Source organism: Ranitomeya variabilis, chromosome 7, assembly GCF_051348905.1.
Source record: "Ranitomeya variabilis isolate aRanVar5 chromosome 7, aRanVar5.hap1, whole genome shotgun sequence".
In the NCBI taxonomy this organism is placed as follows: Eukaryota; Metazoa; Chordata; class Amphibia; order Anura; family Dendrobatidae; genus Ranitomeya; species Ranitomeya variabilis.
In genome coordinates this window covers 196,131,797-196,151,477 of record NC_135238.1, presented here as the reverse complement: position 1 = coordinate 196,151,477, position 19,681 = coordinate 196,131,797, and the positions used below count along the sequence as shown (strand labels likewise).

At 43.7% G+C, this 19,681-nt stretch overlaps 1 protein-coding gene and 1 long non-coding RNA gene across 5 annotated transcripts in view; one reads left to right on the top strand and one right to left on the bottom strand.

Annotated features, from left to right (window-relative positions):
• The window catches only part of LOC143784397 (uncharacterized), a 272,312-nt gene that overhangs the window by 228,823 nt on the left and 23,808 nt on the right, over positions 1 to 19,681 (top strand). For 2 of the 3 annotated variants that reach the window (XR_013217777.1, XR_013217778.1), the window contains exon 2: positions 11,505 to 11,585. This is a non-coding gene — a long non-coding RNA (uncharacterized LOC143784397). Of the gene's footprint in view, positions 1 to 11,504; positions 11,586 to 12,823; positions 13,122 to 19,681 lie in introns of those variants that run through there. The other variant, XR_013217779.1, reaches the window with a different exon arrangement.
• Positions 2,825 to 19,681, bottom strand: part of SESTD1 (SEC14 and spectrin domain containing 1) — a 141,472-nt gene continuing 124,615 nt past the window's right edge. Inside the window, exons 13-18 of one of the 2 annotated variants that reach the window (XR_013217776.1) lie at positions 17,624 to 17,783; positions 12,517 to 12,598; positions 10,949 to 11,131; positions 9,026 to 10,618; positions 8,404 to 8,525; positions 2,825 to 3,664 (exon numbers count right to left, since the gene is read on the bottom strand). Coding sequence is in view for 1 of the 2 variants with exons in the window: in XM_077272608.1 (XP_077128723.1) it covers positions 3,535 to 3,664; positions 8,404 to 8,525; positions 9,026 to 9,217; positions 11,009 to 11,131; positions 12,517 to 12,598; positions 17,624 to 17,783 (809 nt within the window). In the remaining variant the exon portion in view is untranslated. The remainder of the gene's footprint in view (positions 3,665 to 8,403; positions 8,526 to 9,025; positions 10,619 to 10,948; positions 11,132 to 12,516; positions 12,599 to 17,623; positions 17,784 to 19,681) is intronic. The other variant, XM_077272608.1, reaches the window with a different exon arrangement.

Below are 19,681 nucleotides of genomic sequence, written 5' to 3'. Positions count from 1 at the left end.
CGCGCTGAATGAAATCTAAATACAGAATATATATATGTGTCTCAATGACATATATATATATATACATACTGTATATATGTTTTAATGAACATTTGAGCACATAAATCCATTAGATGTCGGTTTTGCAAGCCTGCGCGAAAATCTCGCAGTACGGATGCCATACGGATTACATACGGAGGATGCCATGCGCAAAATATGCTGACACACCCTGCCTACGGATCACTATTTTGGGAACATTTCACCGTATTTCGGCCGTATTACGGCCGTAAAATACGGACCGTATTGTCTTACGCCGAGTGTGACGCCGGCCTGAGAGCAAGCAAGAATTTCAGAATGTAAATTTTAAGAACCACAAGGATGACTGCAGGGTACTAAATAGGAACTAAGAAAAGAAAAAGGTAACAGTTAAAGTTGGGAACTCATTACAAGTATAGTCAGATCCTGTATTTTTTTTTTCATGGAAAGTCCCCTTAAAGGGACTCTGAACATTTATTCAATGCTGACAAACCGAGTCCTTCAGGGCGGGGCCATTCATTTAAAAACACTTTCCCACCTGTTTCTTTACCCCTCTATTTCCACATCCCCCTTATTTGATTGACTGCTCTGGCTTCATAGATCCAGAGAAGGGGAGAGATAGATGGAAAACAAGCAGGTGGGAAGATGTATACAGTGGGGCAAAAAAGTATTTAGTCATTCAGCAATAGTGCAAGTTCCACCACTTAAAAAGATGAGAGGCGTCTGTAATTTACATCATAGGTAGACCTCAACTATGGGAGACAAACTGAGAAATAAAAATCCAGAAAATCACATTGTCTGTTTTTTTATCATTTTATTTGCATATTATGGTGGAAAATAAGTATTTGGTCAGAAACAAAATTTCATCTCAATACTTTGTAATATATCCTTTGTTGGCAATGACAGAGGTCAAACGTTTTCTGTAAGTCTTCACAAGGTTGCCACACACTGTTGTTGGTATGTTGGCCCATTCCTCCATGCAGATCTCCTCTAGAGCAGTGATGTTTTTGGCTTTTCGCTTGGCAACACGGACTTCCAACTCCCTCCAAAGGTTTTCTATAGGGTTGAGATCTGGAGACTGGCTAGGCCACTCCAGGACCTTGAAATACTTCTTACGAAGCCACTCCTTCGTTGCCCTGGCGGTGTGCTTTGGATCATTGTCATGTTGAAAGACCCAGCCACGTTTCATCTTCAATGCCCTTGCTGATGGAAGGAGGTTTGCACTCAAAATCTCACGATACATGGCCCCATTCATTCTTTCATGTACCCGGAACAGTCGTCCTGGCCCCTTTGCAGAGAAACAGCCCCAAAGCATGATGTTTCCACCACCATGCTTTACAGTAGGTATGGTGTTTGATGGATGCAACTCAGTATTCTTTTTCCTCCAAACACGACAAGTTGTGTTTCTACCAAACAGTTCCAGTTTGGTTTCATCAGACCATAGGACATTCTCCCAAAACTCCTCTGGATCATCCAAATGCTCTCTAGCAAACTTCAGACGGGCCCGGACATGTACTGGCTTAAGCAGTGGGACACGTCTGGCACTGCAGGATCTGATTCCATGGTGGCGTAGTGTGTTACTTATGGTAGGCCTTGTTACATTGGTCCCAGCTCTCTGCAGTTCATTCACTAGGTCCCCCCGCGTGGTTCTGGGATTTTTGCTCACCGTTCTTGTGATCATTCTGACCCCACGGGGTGGGATTTTGCGTGGAGCCCCAGACCGAGGGAGATTATCAGTGGTCTTGAATGTCTTCCATTTTCTAATTATTGCTCCCACTGTTGATTTCTTCACTCCAAGCTGATTGGCTATTGCAGATTCAGTCTTCCCAGCCTGGTGCAGGGCTACAATTTTGTTTCTGGTGTCCTTTGACAGCTCTTTGGTCTTCACCATAGTGGAGTTTGGAGTCAGACTGTTTGAGGGTGTGCACAGGTGTCTTTTTATACTGATAACAAGTTTAAACAGGTGCCATTACTACAGGTAATGAGTGCAGGAAAGAGGAGACTCTTAAAGAAGAAGTTACAGGTCTGTGAGAGCCAGAAATCTTGATTGTTTGTTTCTGACCAAATACTTATTTTCCACCATAATATGCAAATAAAATGATAAAAAAAACAGACAATGTGATTTTCTGGATTTTTATTTCTCAGTTTGTCTCCCATAGTTGAGGTCTACCTATGATGTAAATTACAGACGCCTCTCATCTTTTTAAGTGGTGGAACTTGCACTATTGCCGAATGACTAAATACTTTTTTGCCCCACTGTATAAACGATTGGCCTCACCATGAAGCATCGAGCGCCTGTACTTGGGTTGAACAGTCATTCTGTGCGGACATAGTCCCTTGAATCTTTTCAGGAGGTACATATCCACAATCCAAGATGTGTTTTAAATATTGAATACATTCCCACCATTGTATTTCTCTCTTGTTCAAATGCTCACAATTCTCAATACTTAATTTATGTGCTAAATTGTTTTTTTGTAATAGTATTGACCTTTTTTTTTTTTTTTTTTTTACACCTCTACCAAGAGTAGGTCTCCAATGCATTTACATCTCAATATTCATTTTTCTCTTACCAGGCCTGGACTGCAAGGCTGCCCACAAGTTGTAGCCCAATAGTAATCATGCATGTACAAGAAACATTATGTCACATGTAATAATTTTAGTGCAAATTATGATTATGTGCAAGAGAGTCAGGTGGGCACATTTTTTATCACTATAGTCATTGAGCCACTGCAAAGGTTTCAATTCTTAGCTTTACTTTGAGCTAAACTTTTCAGATAAAATTTACAACAGTCTAACAGCAGGCAAAGTGTCCAATCTTATAAAGATGGTTTTATTCATCAGCACAAACAGCTTTAAATACAGAGTCCCACATAAGTAAGAAAACATTGGTTTCATGTAAGATATATCAAAGTTTTCATGGGCAGGTTGCTTTAATGGCACAATAAAAAAAGCAAAAAAAATGAAATGTTTTCTGATAATAAGACAAGAGAAGAAGTACGCTACAGCCTAAAACCAACAGGTAATTTACCCACATTCTAAAAATACTACATTATCCGATTAGGCACGGCACTTTACGAATCGGTCTTCTCCTTCCTATATTTCCCACGGAGAGATCCTTCATTTCAGGTAGCACCATTTGAAGCGTCATCTATGTAACTACCATGTAAGGTAAAGCTTTTCACCCATTCGCTGTCGGAGGGCCACAGGACGCGCTATCCTGCCACGCGTTTCGGGCCCGTTTGTTAGCTGTAAGGGCTAAGGTAGTGTTGAACGAACACTACGCTGTTCAGACACTGGATGATTTCACAGCACAGTATAGAAGTAAGGCTTTATAGATTGATAGTGTTACAATACGCAGAGCAATGCTTTAGACTGAGAAGATACGGTCTCATGAGATGGTTGTGAAATGCATTTATTTATTTTTTTCCTTTCTCCATGGATTATACGGATCCTTGGGTAATGACGACATGCTGCGTTACAAACTTTAGCTTATTGGGTATGTCACAGTCCAGTCTCTTTTTAACTCTCTCTTATGGAGGCGTCAGGCTCTAGAAGCTGCTGTTTCTTTAGACAAACCATCTTGATTCTCTCCCGTATGTGTTCTGCGGCGGAGGCCATGTCACTGGGACTGCCAAAATATTGCTCAGTTCTGTAAGAGAAGGAAAAGAAGTCTCGTTATTAGGGTATTACTAGTGCTCGTTACTAGAGTTTGCCGAGGGTGCTTGGGTATGCACCGAGTAGGGCGGGTGTTCGGGTCTCCGTGGCCGCATGTTTCGCAGCCTTTAGACAGTCATAAAACGTCCAGGGATTGGATTGGATGACGAACATGGACAATCCCCGCGTGTGTTGTGGCTAACAACCGCGAAATATGCGGCCGCGGGGACTCGAACATGTCACTCGAGCATCCGTGTGTTTGGCTGGATGACTAGTCGCAATTAAATACTTTTCTCTAGCAATAGAGACCTCCAATATAACGGGAGGGACATAAACTGAAGAATAAACTCAATATTTAATATGTGCACAGCCAGGGCGAAATGTAACAATCCAGAAATGGCCACCGTAAACTCTTGGATGCCGTACTCGCGTGTCCAGCGGACATATGCGGAATGTTCTGTAGGTCATAAAGGGTTTGTTTTACAACTTAAAGATGGATAGGTGACAAATGTCCGATTACTTGGACTCTTACTGTCCGAGCTCCCATGTTCCTCCTTACTGCATTCTAGTGTCTGCACTGCTACTCCAGTCACCGTTTATGGGGTTGATAGAAATGTCTAAGGGACCTCACCAATGGAGCCCCCACAAGCAGACAATTATCTATTGTTGTGGTAAAACCCCCTATAAACGAGAGAGTTGTTGTACTTTTTTTACAGGGGTTTTCTCAACTCTGGAAGTTATCCTCTATGCATAATATAAGGGATACCTTTCCAACGGCTGGTACCCCTACCGATCCCCAGAACCAAGGCTATGAAGAGTCCTGTGTGAATGGAGCGGTGGTCAATCATGTGCACCTCCCACTCCATTCATTCTATTTATTCTTAATGTGACGGCCGAAGCTCAGCTGGTTTTCAGCACTCCCATAAGAATAAATGGCAATGCGCATGATCGACCACAGCTCCATTCACACAGCGTTCCTCAAAGCCCCCCTGATTTTCAGGACTGATGGGGGTCCCAGCAGTTGGGAAGTTATTCCCTATCCCTTCAGAATATCCCTGTAACACAATGGCTGCTATTTAGGTCAAAAACATCAAAATACCCCCGTGGGTTTACTCGGTTCCCTGTGCCGCCCCCATGTCACAGACAGAAGGACCAAGACCTAGGACAAGTGCTAGTACTTCAACAAACAGCTCCACATATCACACTTTCCTGGACCTTTCAGAATGATATACTAGATGGTGGCCCGATTCTAACGTATCGGGTATTCTAGAATATGTAGGTAGTATATAGCACAGGCTACGTACTATATTGCACAGTGATGTAGTGTATAACACAACCGACGTAGTATATAACATAGCTACGTAGTATATAACACAGCGTACGTAGTATGTAACACAGCCACGTAGTGTATTGCACAGGTATGTAGTATATTGGTCAGCCACGTAGTATATAGCAGAGCCACATAGTATATTGTAGAGCCACGTAGTATATAACAGTCACGTAGTGTATTGCACAGCTATGTAGTATATTGGTCAGCGACGTAGTATATAACATAGCCATGTAGTATACTGTAGAGGCACGTATTATATTGCATGGCTACGCAGTATATTGCACAGTCGACGTAGTATATAACAGAACCGACACAGCCACGTGGGCGTTTTGCCACGACCAATCAGCGACTTGGATTTCCATGACAGACAGAGGCCGCGACCAATGAATATCCGTGACAGACAGACAGACAGAAGGACAGATGGAAGGTGACCCTTAGACAATTATATAGTAGATGGAAAACAGTAATATTTGGGTTCACATTTTTATATCTTTTAAGCCTTAAAGGGTTCAAGGTTGACCAAAATCAGGTTAGAAATAATAAATGGTGTAAAATGATAAAAGAATTATTACTTTGTTCTCAATTTTCTGAAGTGGTCATCTAACCATGCGACCGCTGCAGTCAGTCAATCATTAACCTCAGCAGTCTCATACTTTCCACCCTGCTGAGGGCAGTGATTGGTTGCGTCTGTCAGGTGATCAGATGGCACATGATCACTGCAGGGAAGTAAAGACCGGTGGGTAGCACAGGGGTTGTGGAGCTGTACTGGCAGGGAATTTATCAGAAAATAACAGACTGTACTTTATATAACATTTACTATCTGTATTGCAGTTCTGGCCGATCCCTGATCACCCCTTTGGGGCTGTGTGGACACGTGTTTTTTTTTTTCAGTGCAGACCTATGTCAAAACCTGAAGTCTTTCCTGATGACAGCAAAGTGAATGAGAATCCTGAGGTCTCATGCACACGCTGCGTATTTGCAGATTTGAGGCAGAATTAACATCTGCAGCATGTCAATTCTTTCAGCGTCTTTGCTACAGATTTCACCCGTACTAATGAGTGGGGAAATATTTAATTTCTGCACATATCCTAAGTCTTTCCACAAAGGCCGAATACTGTTGTTGTTACTATTGGGCTCTAGGGAGAACATTGCAAATATAAAAAAAAAAATACATATATCTATACATTAGTAAAAAGAATTTCTGTAACATGTTCACATTCTGCACCAACTGATGAACCTGGTAATTAGAAAACTCAGAGAGCCAAAGACATGGAAATAGCGGAGCCTTTGTCTCAAATAACTGTGAACTTAAGGCTATGTGCACACGTTCAGGAATGTCTGCAGAATTTTCCTGAACAAAACCGGACTTTTTCTGCAGGAAATCCTCATGCGTTTTTATCACTTTTTTTTTGCGGATTTTTCACGTTTTTTTCCGGAGCTTTCAAATGCAATAATATAGTGACAAAAACGTGAAAAATCCGCAAAATTAATGAACATGCTGCGTTTTTTACCGCGATGCGTTTTTTTCGCGGAAAAAAACCGCAGCATGTGCACAATAATAGCTGAATGCATTGAAATGATGGGATGCTTAATGTAAGCGTTTATATAGTGGAAAACGGCTGAAAAAATGTGAACAATCCTGAACATGTGCACATAGCCTCACTCTTCTCGTACAAAGGACGACCTACAGCTGCCGAGCTCCTCGTACTGTGATCCGCAGGGATGAATGTCCTTTATTATTATGCCTGCATTCACAATGCTAAAATGCTCTTGCACAGCAGACATTTATAGATCCCATTAGCTTCGGCTTATGATGGATTCATGCAGTTTTCATGAATACAATATGTGCAAGAAATATCTGAAATTAGCAAATGGAAGCGATCTGCCCTTCACACAACAATACCCTTTAATGAGTTTCCATTGTTGTATTTGGTGATTAAGAAGGTGTTCAAATATTCAAGGCTTGAACTTACTTAAAGGGGTTGTCCCCTTTACAATTGATGACCTATCCACAGAAGTTTGGGGAACTACAGGGGGCCCCCTGAGAGCAACAATAATTAATATCTTTCACTATGGGCTTTGATTTATGAGCTTTACAAAAGCAGTACATTAATTTCAATTACTCCAGTGTAATGCTTCATTTCTCCAGTGGTGGCGCTGTAGTAGATTGAAACACTTCTTACAGGGTTTAGGCCCCGTCTCACATAGCGATTTACCAACGATCACGACCAGCGATACGACCTGGCCGTGATCGTTGGTAAAGGCCCCGTCTCACATAGCGAGATCGCTGCTGAGTCACAAGTTTTGTGACGCAACAGCGACCTCAGTAGCGATCTCGCTATGTGTGACACGTACCAGCGATCAGGCCCCTGCTGCGAGATCGCTGGTCGTGTCGGAATGGCCTGGACCTTTTTTTGGTCGTTGAGGTCCCGCTGACATCGCTGAATCGGTGTGTGTGACACGGATCCAGCGATGTCTTCTCTGGTAACCAGGGTAAACATCGGGTTACTAAGCGCAGGGCCGCGCTTAGTAACCCGATGTTTACCCTGGTTACCAGCGTAAATGTAAAAAAAAAAAACACTACATACTCGCCTTTCGGTGTCCGTCAGGTCCCTTGCCGTCTGCTTCCTGCTCTGACTGACTGCCGGCGTACAGTGAGAGCAGAGCGCAGCAGTGACGTCACCGCTGCGCTCTGCTCTCACTGTACGGCGGCACTCAGTCAGAGCAGGAAGCAGACGGCAAGGGACCTGACGGACATCAGATGGTGAGTATGTACTGTTTTTTTTTTGGTAACCAGGGTAAACATCGGGTTACTAAGCGCGGCCCTGCGCTTAGTAACCCGATGTTTACCCTGGTTACCAGAGAAGACATCGCTGGATCCGTGTCACACACACCGATTCAGCGATGTCAGCGGGGCCTCAACGACCAAAAAAAGGTCCAGGCCATTCCGACACGACCAGCGATCTCGCAGCAGGGGCCTGGTCGCTGGTACGTGTCACCCATAGCGAGATCGCTACTGAGGTCGCTGTTGCGTCACAAAACTTGTGACTCAGCAGCGATATCGCTATGTGTGACGGGGCCTTTTCTCTCCTGATGATTTTTTTCCAAGGTAAAATAATCCAGACTGCGACATGGTTCTACCCCAGAAAATAGAACAAAACAATGAGATTCCAGTAATGTCAATGAGGAACCCTCATTTTTCAGTAAAAAAAAATGCGAGAAGACATAATATTGTGAACGGAATTGAAAATAGAAAAATTAACTTTATTTCCATTTTGACCAAAAATCAACCTCGGAAGAGCAGACGAGAAGATTATTATTATTATTATTATTTATTGTTATAGCACCATTTATTCCATGGCGCTTTACATGTGAGGATCACACCGTATAGAGATATGACCTACCCGTCAGGGTAAATTACAGGCACGGTCAGTCTGTCCAGCAGAGATTTCCCAACTCCTTCCACTTCCTCAAACTGTTCGAAATCCAGCACGGATTCAGGAAGGTCCGGGCTTTCTTGTAAAATCTGCAAAACATGGTAACATGTACAGTAGATCCGTTACACTGATGTTGTAGAATAGAAATAAGCTCTGAAATTAATAAAACCCATTTGTTAGAACAAAGCTGCTGCGGTGATCAGTGGATCGCGGCGGGTTCAGCTTCTCTACGCTCCGTGCATTTATCCTGCAGTGGCCTCTAGAGGGGAAATGTAGTATTGCACAGAAGGAAATTCAATATTTAACCGTGCTTGGGCTACAAAACCTTTCTGATCCTGGCTTTTAGAATTATGTACATCAGATGGGGGGAAATAGCTGCAGCTTAAATGAACGATTAACCTAAATCAATTACAAATGCTTTGCAAAAAAAAAACCACACCACAAAAAAAACACAAAAAACAATTAATTAGAAACTGAAAGCGAGCTGCATGGTCCTGATGGAGCAATACAGGAACACGCTTTAGAAAGTACCGGTGACCTTTAGATGAATAGGACTTCTCGGCGCGGGTCATATGTAAATGGGTCTAACCTTTTCTGCGTTTGAGTGAAAAGCAAGAGCCATTTCCAGCCGGTGAACCCGCTCTTCTGAGGTTATCGTAAACTGTTTCCACACTCTGTTTAGTTTGGGAAGCGTGTCCCCCGATGACCTCGACGTACATCTCAGAGACTGACATAATACAACTGTGGCTTGGAGTAACTGGCGGCCATAATCGTATGTGCTCTGCAGGAAAGAAGAAGGCGGCAGGGAACAAAGCAATTATTTGTCATCGTGGCTGCACTAACAGGCTCGAAGAATCTCCCCGGCTATACGCCCGGCTTCTGGGGTCAAGCTCCGAGAAGACAAAGCACATTATTAATACTTTCAGGACTTGGTATTTAGGATACAGTTTCTTTACTGAACACATTTCCATTAAAAGCAAAAAAAATTAAAAAAAAGGTTTCTGGGATTTTATAAAACAGTAGAGAATATTTTAAGCTAAAGGAATACCCACTGAATGAGCCACCACACCGGCACTACACTGATGACCCTCCGCCCATCATTGACATGACCGCTGCAGCCAATCACTAGCCTCAAAAGTCATGTTTTGAACATCCAAATGTCACTATGGAAGTCAATGACTGTATGCAGCAATCACGTCCAGTGGGGATGGGTCATTTCTTTTTTTTCTTATGTTATATATCTTTCGCTAGTCTTGACGAAGTTACGAAAATCCCCTCAAAGTCTACACGAAGAGAGTCAGCTGTCGGCCAAACGAATGTTCACGCGAAGCTACACTAGATGGACAAAAGTGGCCCTTTCAATATCCGAAATCCGGTTTTAGATTCAGTACCATAGTTTCATGACATGAGTTTCTAAAGCAGAAAAGCTGTGTGCAAGCTTTACATCACCAAGCACAATGCCAAGTGTAGGATGTAGTGGTATAAAGCCACCACCTGCCTGGTGCAGCGGAAACCCGTTCTGCAAAGTAGCGAATCACACTTATGGGTTTGACTAATGCCAGGAAAACGTTACCTGTCCAAAAGCCAGGTTCCAGCAGGGATGTTTGGTGGAAGGTGGATAATATGGCGGTCTTTTCAGAGGTCGGCCTCTGTCCCTTAGTCCCAGTAAAGGTAAATCTTAATACTTCAGCATATAAGACATTTTGGATAATTGTGGCTTCCTGTTTTGTGGGAACACTTTGAAATAGGCCCTTTTCTGTTCTCAATGACTGCCCTAGTGCGCAAACTAATGTCCCAACTAATGGTTGGGTGAATTTTGTGCTTAAGAACACGACCAGTCACATAGAGCCCTGAACTCAACCCCATTGAAGATCTTTGGGATTAATGAAAATGTAGCTTGTGAGCCCATCCCGCTCATCCATCATCAGTGTCTGACCTCACTAACCCTCTTCTGCATGAATGGGCAAAGATTTCCACTGACCCCTTCAAAATCTTGTAGAAAACCTTCCCGGAGATTAGGAGATGTTGAAAGTGTAAAGGGACCAACTCCAAATTAATGTCTATGGCTTTAGAATGGAAGGTCATAAAAGTTCCGGCCGGTGCAATGTTTAGGGGTCCCAATGGTGTATAGTGTCCATATAGTGTATGCAGAGTGTATGGACAAGCATTTAGCTTGAGAGATCTTAGGCTACGTTCACACTAGCGTTGTGCGCCGTTGCGTCGGCGACGCAACGCACAACGCACGCAAAAACGCGTCAAAACGCACGCAAAAACGCTGCGTTTTGCGACGCATGCGTCGGTTTTTGCCGAAAATCGGACGCAAGAAAAATGCAACTTGTTGCGTTTTCTTGGTCCGACGCTTGCGTCAAAAAAGACGCATGTGTTGCACAACGCAACAAAAAAAACGCATGCGTCCCCCATGTTAAGTATAGGGGCGCATGACGCATGCGTCGCCGCTGCGTCGCCGACGCAAACCGGACGCACATTAGCTTAACGCTAATGTGAACGTAGCCTTAGTGCGGAGTACAATGTTAATTTACAGTATATCAAAATGAAGATGAGCACATCTTACCTGAGCAACATCTACAAATTTTCTATGTTTTTCTATCAGAATTTTGGTCTCTTGACTCTCGTCTCCCAGCCTGACGTGTGTCTTTAGCAAGGCATCGAGTAATTCATTCAACCAGTCTACGGCCTGCAGAACAGCAAGGGGGAAAAACAGTGTTAAAAAGAACAAAAAGCATCCAAAGGAACGGGGCATGTGGACCATGAACGGACAATGTGACATAAGAGATGGATGCATTGCTACATATTTAGAAATTTGAGTCTAGGTCATAAAAAGTGTGTCTCAGAGAGTAGAGGGCATTTCTCAGTGGGGTACCGACATGGTGTCCACGCTGTGCTAAGTAATGGCCCCCATACATATTAGATAGAACCACTGATTTACTTGGGACCAGCAGATCATGCAATGTGTGTGAGAACTTCCCAACTTTTGCCCAAAAGACAATGTCAGAAGAAAGAAGGTTCAAGCAGTTTGAATTTTTAACAGTTGATCCTTTTATTTTCAGGGGCGGTAAGCCGCTGCCAGAAGAGTCTGACGTCAACTTTCTCCTCTCTCCCCGTGGAAAACACAAGCATGCGCTGTGGAGGTAAGAGCTCATGTGTTTTGGAAAGACCGCAGTCTTCCAAATGAATGTAGAGCTGACCTCTCATTTCTATGGGCAGCTTTAGGGGAAACGTTGATCAAGGCAACGACCCCAGTGGGTGCCAAGGGACAACGAGATCCTCTACCTTCACTGCACTGGAGAGCCAAGGGAATTACACAGGATTAGTTTTTTTTTTTAATTTGGGACAGGCACCTACTATATAACCCATAGAGAAAAGCGGTAACCATATTTTTCGGACTATAGGTTTCGGGGAATTGGCAGCGCTGGTGCGGCAGCCTCCTGGAAATCCCATCCCAGGCTGGGGCGGTGGCGTGAGGTGCTCCGCCGGCATTTTGTGAAAGCCCGGAGTTCCCCGCACATCCATTGCTGCGATGCAGTGGCCTCCAGGAAAATGGCCGGCGGCGGCAGCGCATGCTCAGGTTGAGATCTCGACCTCCCGAGATCTCAATCTGAGCATGCGCCGCCCTCAGCAGCTATATTCCCGGGTCTCGTCTCCCAAGATCTCGGGATGAGATCTCGTTGCCGAGATCTCAATCTGAGCATGCACCGCACCCGGCGGGCATTTTCCTGGAGGCCACAGCATCGCATTAATGGATGTGCGGGGGCCCCCGGGCTTTCAAAAAATCCCGGCGGAACCCCCCACACCACAGAGCACCACTGCCGCACCAGCCTGGAAAGGGAGTGTGATCATCGCCCTGCAGCGTTGGACCGGGACCACCACAGAATCGCCTAAGTCCTGCTGCCGCCAGTGTATTTATAAGTATACTCCGACTATAAGACGCACCCCCATTTTCCCCCAAAATGTTTTGGGAAAAGAGTGCATCTTATAGTCCAAAAATACGGTAACTAAAGACAGCGAGTGTGAAAATGATGACAGATACAGATAAGTAGATCTTGTAGATTTAGGACTTACTTGAGCTGCATCTTCTTCACACTTGAACAGTTGGACCATCTGCAGCATTTTTAACCTCCGGACATCCACCATGTCCTCACACCTGAGAAGAGAACACAAGTCATGTAACCTTGTACGTCCGGTGTATACGGCAGGTGATTGTTGGTTTACAGTGTCCTGCAGATGTGATCTGTAGAAAGCATCTCGGTAAGCGGCAGGTGAGGAGGAATACATAGTAGCATGTGCGATAAGTGCTGGCTCACACCGTTTTATCCCTACAGCACATATCTTGTGTGTGCTCAGCCATATCTTTTCACTCTTTTTGCAGGCAAGTGGTTTCGCAATTTGAAACAGTTGATAAAAGAAAATCTTTCCCAGAGAAAAATAAAAAAAGATTGTGCTATTTTTAAGGTTTCCCTTCAGTTCCTTTATGACCTTGGATAAATCACTGACCATCAATAAAGAGTAAACACGACAAGAGTGAGGAAAGTGTCTGATCGCCTGTTGAATGTTTCGAGCCATTTAGGAATATCTCGATGATAACCTCACGCGGGTGAGCACAATGCCCGGGGACGATGGAGCCATGCGGATAACTATCAGCGCCACTTAAGAACCTGTTGTGACTTAGGCAGGGCCGAGGGTGCGCATGAGAATCAGTTGATTTCATCTTGATAAATGTGCTGAAAACTGAACCGCTCCTGATCAAAATCACAAAGCATTCTGCTCGGTATGACGACGCAAAGGAATTACTCCTTCCAGACCTTCATCTTGAAGCTCGGCTGCTCCTCTAAACTCTCTTCTTACTTCCATTGTTATTTAAAAGTGTCAATTAAAAGTCAGAATTCATTGACTCCCTTTATAACAGGGGTTCATGGTCAGCATTGCATGAAAAGTAATCGGAACTTTACTTATTACATTTCACCAGGAAACATTTTAATGTTCTATGTAAAATGATCCAATGTGGTGTCTAATGACTCATAGTTATTTTTACTCTCAGACTATGCTGCCGATACAGGGGCTTCAATTAACATCATGGTTTATTGTGTATAGCTTATTTGCCTCTCTGTCCCTCTGATAGAAGTAAATGTGTTCCCGCCACCGCCTTTCATCATTACAGGGAATCTGTCAGTAGGATCACCCCTACTAAGCCGTCTACCTGGCCATGTAGGTGATGGGAAGCTGAATAAAAGGATACCTCGATATCGGAGATCTTATTCCAAAAAATACATATGTTTCTTAACCCCTGGAGCTTCTTTCGGTTTTGCATTTTCATTTTTTGCTCCCCTCCTTCCCAGAGCCATAACCTTTTACTTTTCCGTCAATATGGCCATGTGAGGGCTTGTTTTTTGCGGGACGAGTTGTACTTTTGAAGGACACCATTGGTTTTACCATGTCGTGTACTAGAAAACAGGAAACAAAGTGCAATCCCACACTTGTTTTTTGTTTGGCTTTTTTGCTAGGTTCACTAAATGCTAAAACTGACCTGCCATTATAATTTTCCTGGATATTACGAGTTCATAGACACCAAACATGTCTAGGTTCTTTTTTCAGTGGTGAAAAAAACGCCAACATTCTCTCCCCAACCCCCCCCCCCCCCAAAAAAAAAAAAAAAAATAGAATTGCGCAACCTTCTGATACCCGTAGCGTCTCCACTTTTCTGGATCTCGGGTCAGGTGAGGGCTGACGTTTTTAGTGATACCATTTTGGTGCAGATACATTCTTTTGATCGCCCGTTATTGCATTTTAATGTTGTGTCGCGGTGACCAAAAAACGTAATTCTGCCGTTTTCAATGTTTTCTCGCTACGCCGTTTAGCGATCAGGTTAATTCTTTTTTTTTATTGATAGATCGGGCGATTCCGAATGCAGCGATACCAAATATGTGTAGGTTTGATTTTTTATTTTGTTTTATTTTGAAAGGGGGTGATTTAAAACTTTTTTTTTTGTCCATATTTTTTATGTTTCTATTTTTTTTTTTTTTTATTTTTTTTACTTTTGCCATGCTTCAATAGCTTCCATGGGAGGCTAGAAGCTGGCGTAGCCTGATCAGCTCTGCTACATAGGAGCGAAGCTCAGATTGCTCCTATGTAGGAGAATTACAGCATTACTATGAGCACCAACCACAGGGTGGCGCTCACAGCAATCCGGCATCAACAACCATAGAGGTCTTTAGAAGAACTCTGGTTGTTATGCCAACGCACCGATGACCCCCGATCACGTGACAGGGTCACCGGTGCGCGCGTTTCCGGCCCGATGGCCGGAAGCGCTTGCTAAATGCCACGGTCAGCATTTGACAGCAGCATTTAACTAGTTAATAGCGGCGGGTGGATTGCAATTCCACCCGCCGCTATTGCGGGCACATGCCAGCTGTACAAAACAGCTGACATTTCCCGGATTTGATGCGGACTCACCGCCGGAGCCCACATCAAAGCACAGTATCTAACCTCGGATGTACTATTTCGTCCGATGGCAGAAAGGGGTTAATATGTAACTGAGCTGGTAAGATCTATGGGCCGCACATAGGCCTCCAGGAGAATCTGCTTCCAGAGCTTACTGTAAATGAAAGGAGACATTACCAGTGTGAGACATGTAGATCAGGAGAGCAGACTGTCAGTCATTACATGTCTCACACTGGTAATGCTCCTTACATTTAAGGTACCGTTACACTAAACGACTTACCAACGATCACGACCAGCGATACGACCTGGCCGTGATCGTTGGTAAGTCGTTGTGTGGTCGCTGGGGAGCTGTCACACAGACAGCTCTCTCCAGCGACCAACGATCAGGGGAACGACTTCGGCATCGTTGAAACTGTCTTCAACGATGCCGAAGTCCCCCTGCAGCACCCGGGTAACCAGGGTAAACATCGGGTTACTAAGTGCAGGGCCGCGCTTAGTAACCCGATATTTACCCTGGTTACCATTGTAAAAGTAAACAAAAACACTACATACTCACATTCTGATGTTTGTCACGTCCACAGGGCTAAAACTGCTTTCGGCAGGAGCGCTGCTATTTTTTAAACTTTTACAATGGTAACCAGGGTAAATATCGGGTTACTAAGCGCGGCCCTGCACTTAGTAACCCGACATTTACCCTGGTTATAAGTGAACACATCGCTGGATCGGCGTCACACACGCCGATCCAGCGATGACAACGGGTGATCAGCGACCAAAAAAAGGTCCTGATCATTCCCATCGACCAACGATCTCCCAGCAGGGGCCTGATCGTTGGTCGCTGTCACACATAACGAGATCGTTAGCGGGATCGTTGCTACGTCACCAAAAGCGTGACGTTGCAACGATATCGTTAACGAAATCGTTATGTGTGAAGGTACCTTTACAATAATTTCTGGAGGCTGATTCTCAGGGAGATCTATGTCCGGCCCATAGATCTTAACACAGCTCATTTACATATTAAGAAAAACATGGGTTTCTGTGGAAAAAGACATCTGATCACAGATATCAAGGTATCACTTTATTCAGCTTTCTATGACCTACATGCCCAAATAGACGGCTTAGGAGGGGTGATCCTACTGACAGATTTTTTTTAAATAACACACCTTCAATGAGTTTTCCAACCCCACAAGGCCATATTGCCAGGTTAATGGTGATCTTATGCTCATGGACTTCCCCACACGGCCGTACACTGCCACCTGCTGTGCAGGGAAATCTTGGAAAAGATGCAGCGCAAAATCAAAGCTGCGCCCCCTTATTCTCAGGATCAGTAGGTGTACCAGAGATCCCAGCAATTTGCAGTTTCTCAGCATACTGGGAGCAACATGACGAAGTGAACCCTCCAGATTTCCTGTGGCAGATTTTCGGCCCATAATAGACCACCATCTGTGAGGGGACCATCTGTGAGGGGATTTTTTTTTTCATATGAACATGTGTGACCACATGTCTGTCTTGTAAATCTCCATAATGGGGCGTTCCACAAACAAGGTTAATACGGAGATGTTAAAGGAGATGTATGGGATTGTTAAAAAAAATTGTAAAAATTCCTTAATGGGGTTTTCTAAACATGATAAATGGTTGAATTTGCTAAGCGCTTGAACAAAAAAAAGCAACTTTGCAATTTATCGTAATAAAAATCCTCTCCATTCTCAAAAATGGAGGGAGTTTTAATTCTATCGTGTACTGCTTGTTGCCTGGGTTACCGACCACCACTGCAGTCTATCAGCAGTAAGTGGTCTACTAGGCAAGAAGTGTAACTCTTGCAGGATCTTCCCAATGGAGTGTGTAAGCAGAGCTCCGCAGCTGGCTGGATCTGCGCTTCTCCAAAGCTTCTAGAGAGTCCAGTCCCCAGGGTGCTGATACTGCAGATCTGACCGGTCAGTAAAGCAGGAGCACACTGTCCCCCTAGCAGGAACCTGGGAGGCAGGGCAAATGAGAAAACCCATATAAATGCCCAGCTACTACAGCACCGCTGCCGTTTTAATCATTTTCAGTCCTGCAGCGATGGCCCTGCCTGCATTGTTCGTAAGATTGATGCAGGCAATGTCACCGCTGAGGCTAGTCACTGGCTGCAGCGGTCACATGAACGATGTAATGTCCTTGCTTCAGGAATCACCAGATTGGCAGTGTTTAAATAGCATGGGATTTAACAACAGAGTATAGGTTCTTGGAGTTTATACTGATTGCTGCTATTGGGAACGTTTTGGAAAATCCCATACAATCCCCTTAAAGGGAATCTGTCAGCAGGTTTTTGCTACCACATCTGAGCAGATGATGTAGGCAAAGAGACTCTGAATCCAATGATGTATCACTTAGTTTACTGAGTGCAGCTGTTCTGACACAATCGCAGCTTTTGGATTTAGCGTTGCAGCAGAGCTGAGGAAGCTAGCCCCGCCCACACAAGGTTCTGTATACACGATGTCTATACACAGTGAGCTGCTTATCACAGGAAGGGGCGGAGTCGGACTGTTGCTCACATGCCTAATAGTCACCCAGTGATTAATCCATCAATCTAAGCTGACAACAGCACACAGCCCAACATGTGACACATCATTGAGTTCAAGGTTTTAACCCCTACCTCATGCTGTCCTCAGATTCCATAGCAAAATCCTGCTGACAGATTCACTATAATGTTATAACATTCAATTCATTCCTACAGTCCAGTAGACCAACTCGCCTCTGCTTCCTCAGCTGCATGTCCTCCATTACACCTTGAATATGATCCACATTATCCTTGTTCTCCGTTGACACGTCTTTTCCATAAGCCCAAGAAGCCTGGTTAGAAATCTGATCCAGGAGATTTTGACCTTTCTCACGTAAACCTTGAAGGCCAGTGTCTAAAAGCAAAAACATTTTCAAGACAGACAGCAATATGATTTGAAGAAAAAAAAAAACAAAACAAACCAAGAATGATGTGGAAGCTGCTAACCATAGGGCCAATTGTATTTAAAAATGGGCTGAGACCAGCGGCTTTCCTAAATCCTCAGATTCAAAATGCTCTGACAAATCAAATAGAAGCATACATGGTATATGCCGGGTTCAATAATAAACCAGTATGCAGTAAAAGCTCCTAAGCTCCCCCTAGTGGTAATTGTTGGCAGCTACAGTTTACATGAAATATTTTTTTTTTCTTATTTTCCACATCACTATCACAAAAAAACCCACTAAAACCTTGAATCTTTGAATATTGCACCTTGAACACAGGAAATTATTCCTAAAGGCACACTTTTGGTTTTCAACAGTCTCATTATTGGCTGAGTTACGATAGAAAGGTAACACATTTTTCTATAGTACATAACACAGTACAACGCCATTCACAAAAGGTGATGGGTAAAGCTCACCTCCACCCTCTCCCTTCACATGGAACAGAAAGCCTACAGGGGCATGTAAAAGTTTGGGCACCCTCGGTCAAAGTTACTGAAATTACTGTTTTTGTGAACAGCTAAGGAAGTTGAAATGATCTCTAAAAGGCCTAAAGTTAAAGATGACGTTCCATTAAATTACAAAAATGGCACTGTATGTCCATGTGAGTCTGGTATTAGGCTTAGCGCCCACAGTGTTTAACGGCAAGATTTGTATTTATGTATTTTTTTAATATAGAATGTAATATGAAAGATTTAAATAAACAATTTTGATAAAAAAACAAACACAAAAACCTAATTTGAACTAAGTAATTTTCTGATGGCTCATTCCCGTTAGAGGGAGTTCGAGGGAACAAAAAAATCAAATGGTTAAATTATAGAACTTACTAATATAGTTATTTTATGACTAGTGTCCCAATCCTCAGATAGTCCTCCATCCTGGATCATTGGCTTCCGGTCTTGTGCTCGACATGGTAAAGCATTTTCTATGTCAGTGCGTTAAAGGGGTTGTCTGGTCCTAAGCTACAAGTCTGCAGTCACTCTAACTGCAGACTGTCAACCCTCACAATGCTGTCGGGTATGATTTGCATACTTCGGGTCATATTCCGACTAGACTGTACCTCGCTCAATATTCTTGCAATGAGAAAGGTCGCGCCCATCTAGTCGGTATGTGACCGCATGCAAATAACATACCTGCAGTCATGTGCCTGGAGAATCTTCACAGCGCGCGTCGGGGTCTTGTAGCTTAAGACTGGACAACCTCTCTAAGGGGTCGGATAACAACTAATATTAATCTATTGTGAATGAGGATGGCTTAGATACTGAATAAAGCTGACAGTCCTCTTCACACTCTGCTCTGGTGAAGTCATGAGTAATCACTGCTGCGTGTCGAGCTCTGGTCCAGAAGTAAAGTGGCCAGGACCCTGGATGAGGCAACCGACCTAATAAGACTTTATTAGTAAGTTATGTAACTTACTATTTACAGTGGATTTATGACTATTTTTTTATGGATAGCGATTGAAAAAATGTAATTATTCTGCTATAACAAAGAAATGTGATCTGTAATAGAGGGACCACCAACCTCCAGGATTAGAAGGTGGACATTCATAGACACAATGTGGAGGCAGCTGGCGAGCAGACAAGTCCTATACTCATGTAATGGAGATGACTGGGGATCATCATTGATAAACTATTAAGTTGTTCTCTTGTATAATGATCTACATGGCACAGCCGGAGCTGGATGACCACAATGAGGACTATTATGTATTCAGAAACTATGAGAGCGAGCCCTGACCGTGCTTTACATCCATCATCTACATATAATTAACATGATTCTGGATTTCGCACTGGGGTCAATCAGTGGAGGATGGGAA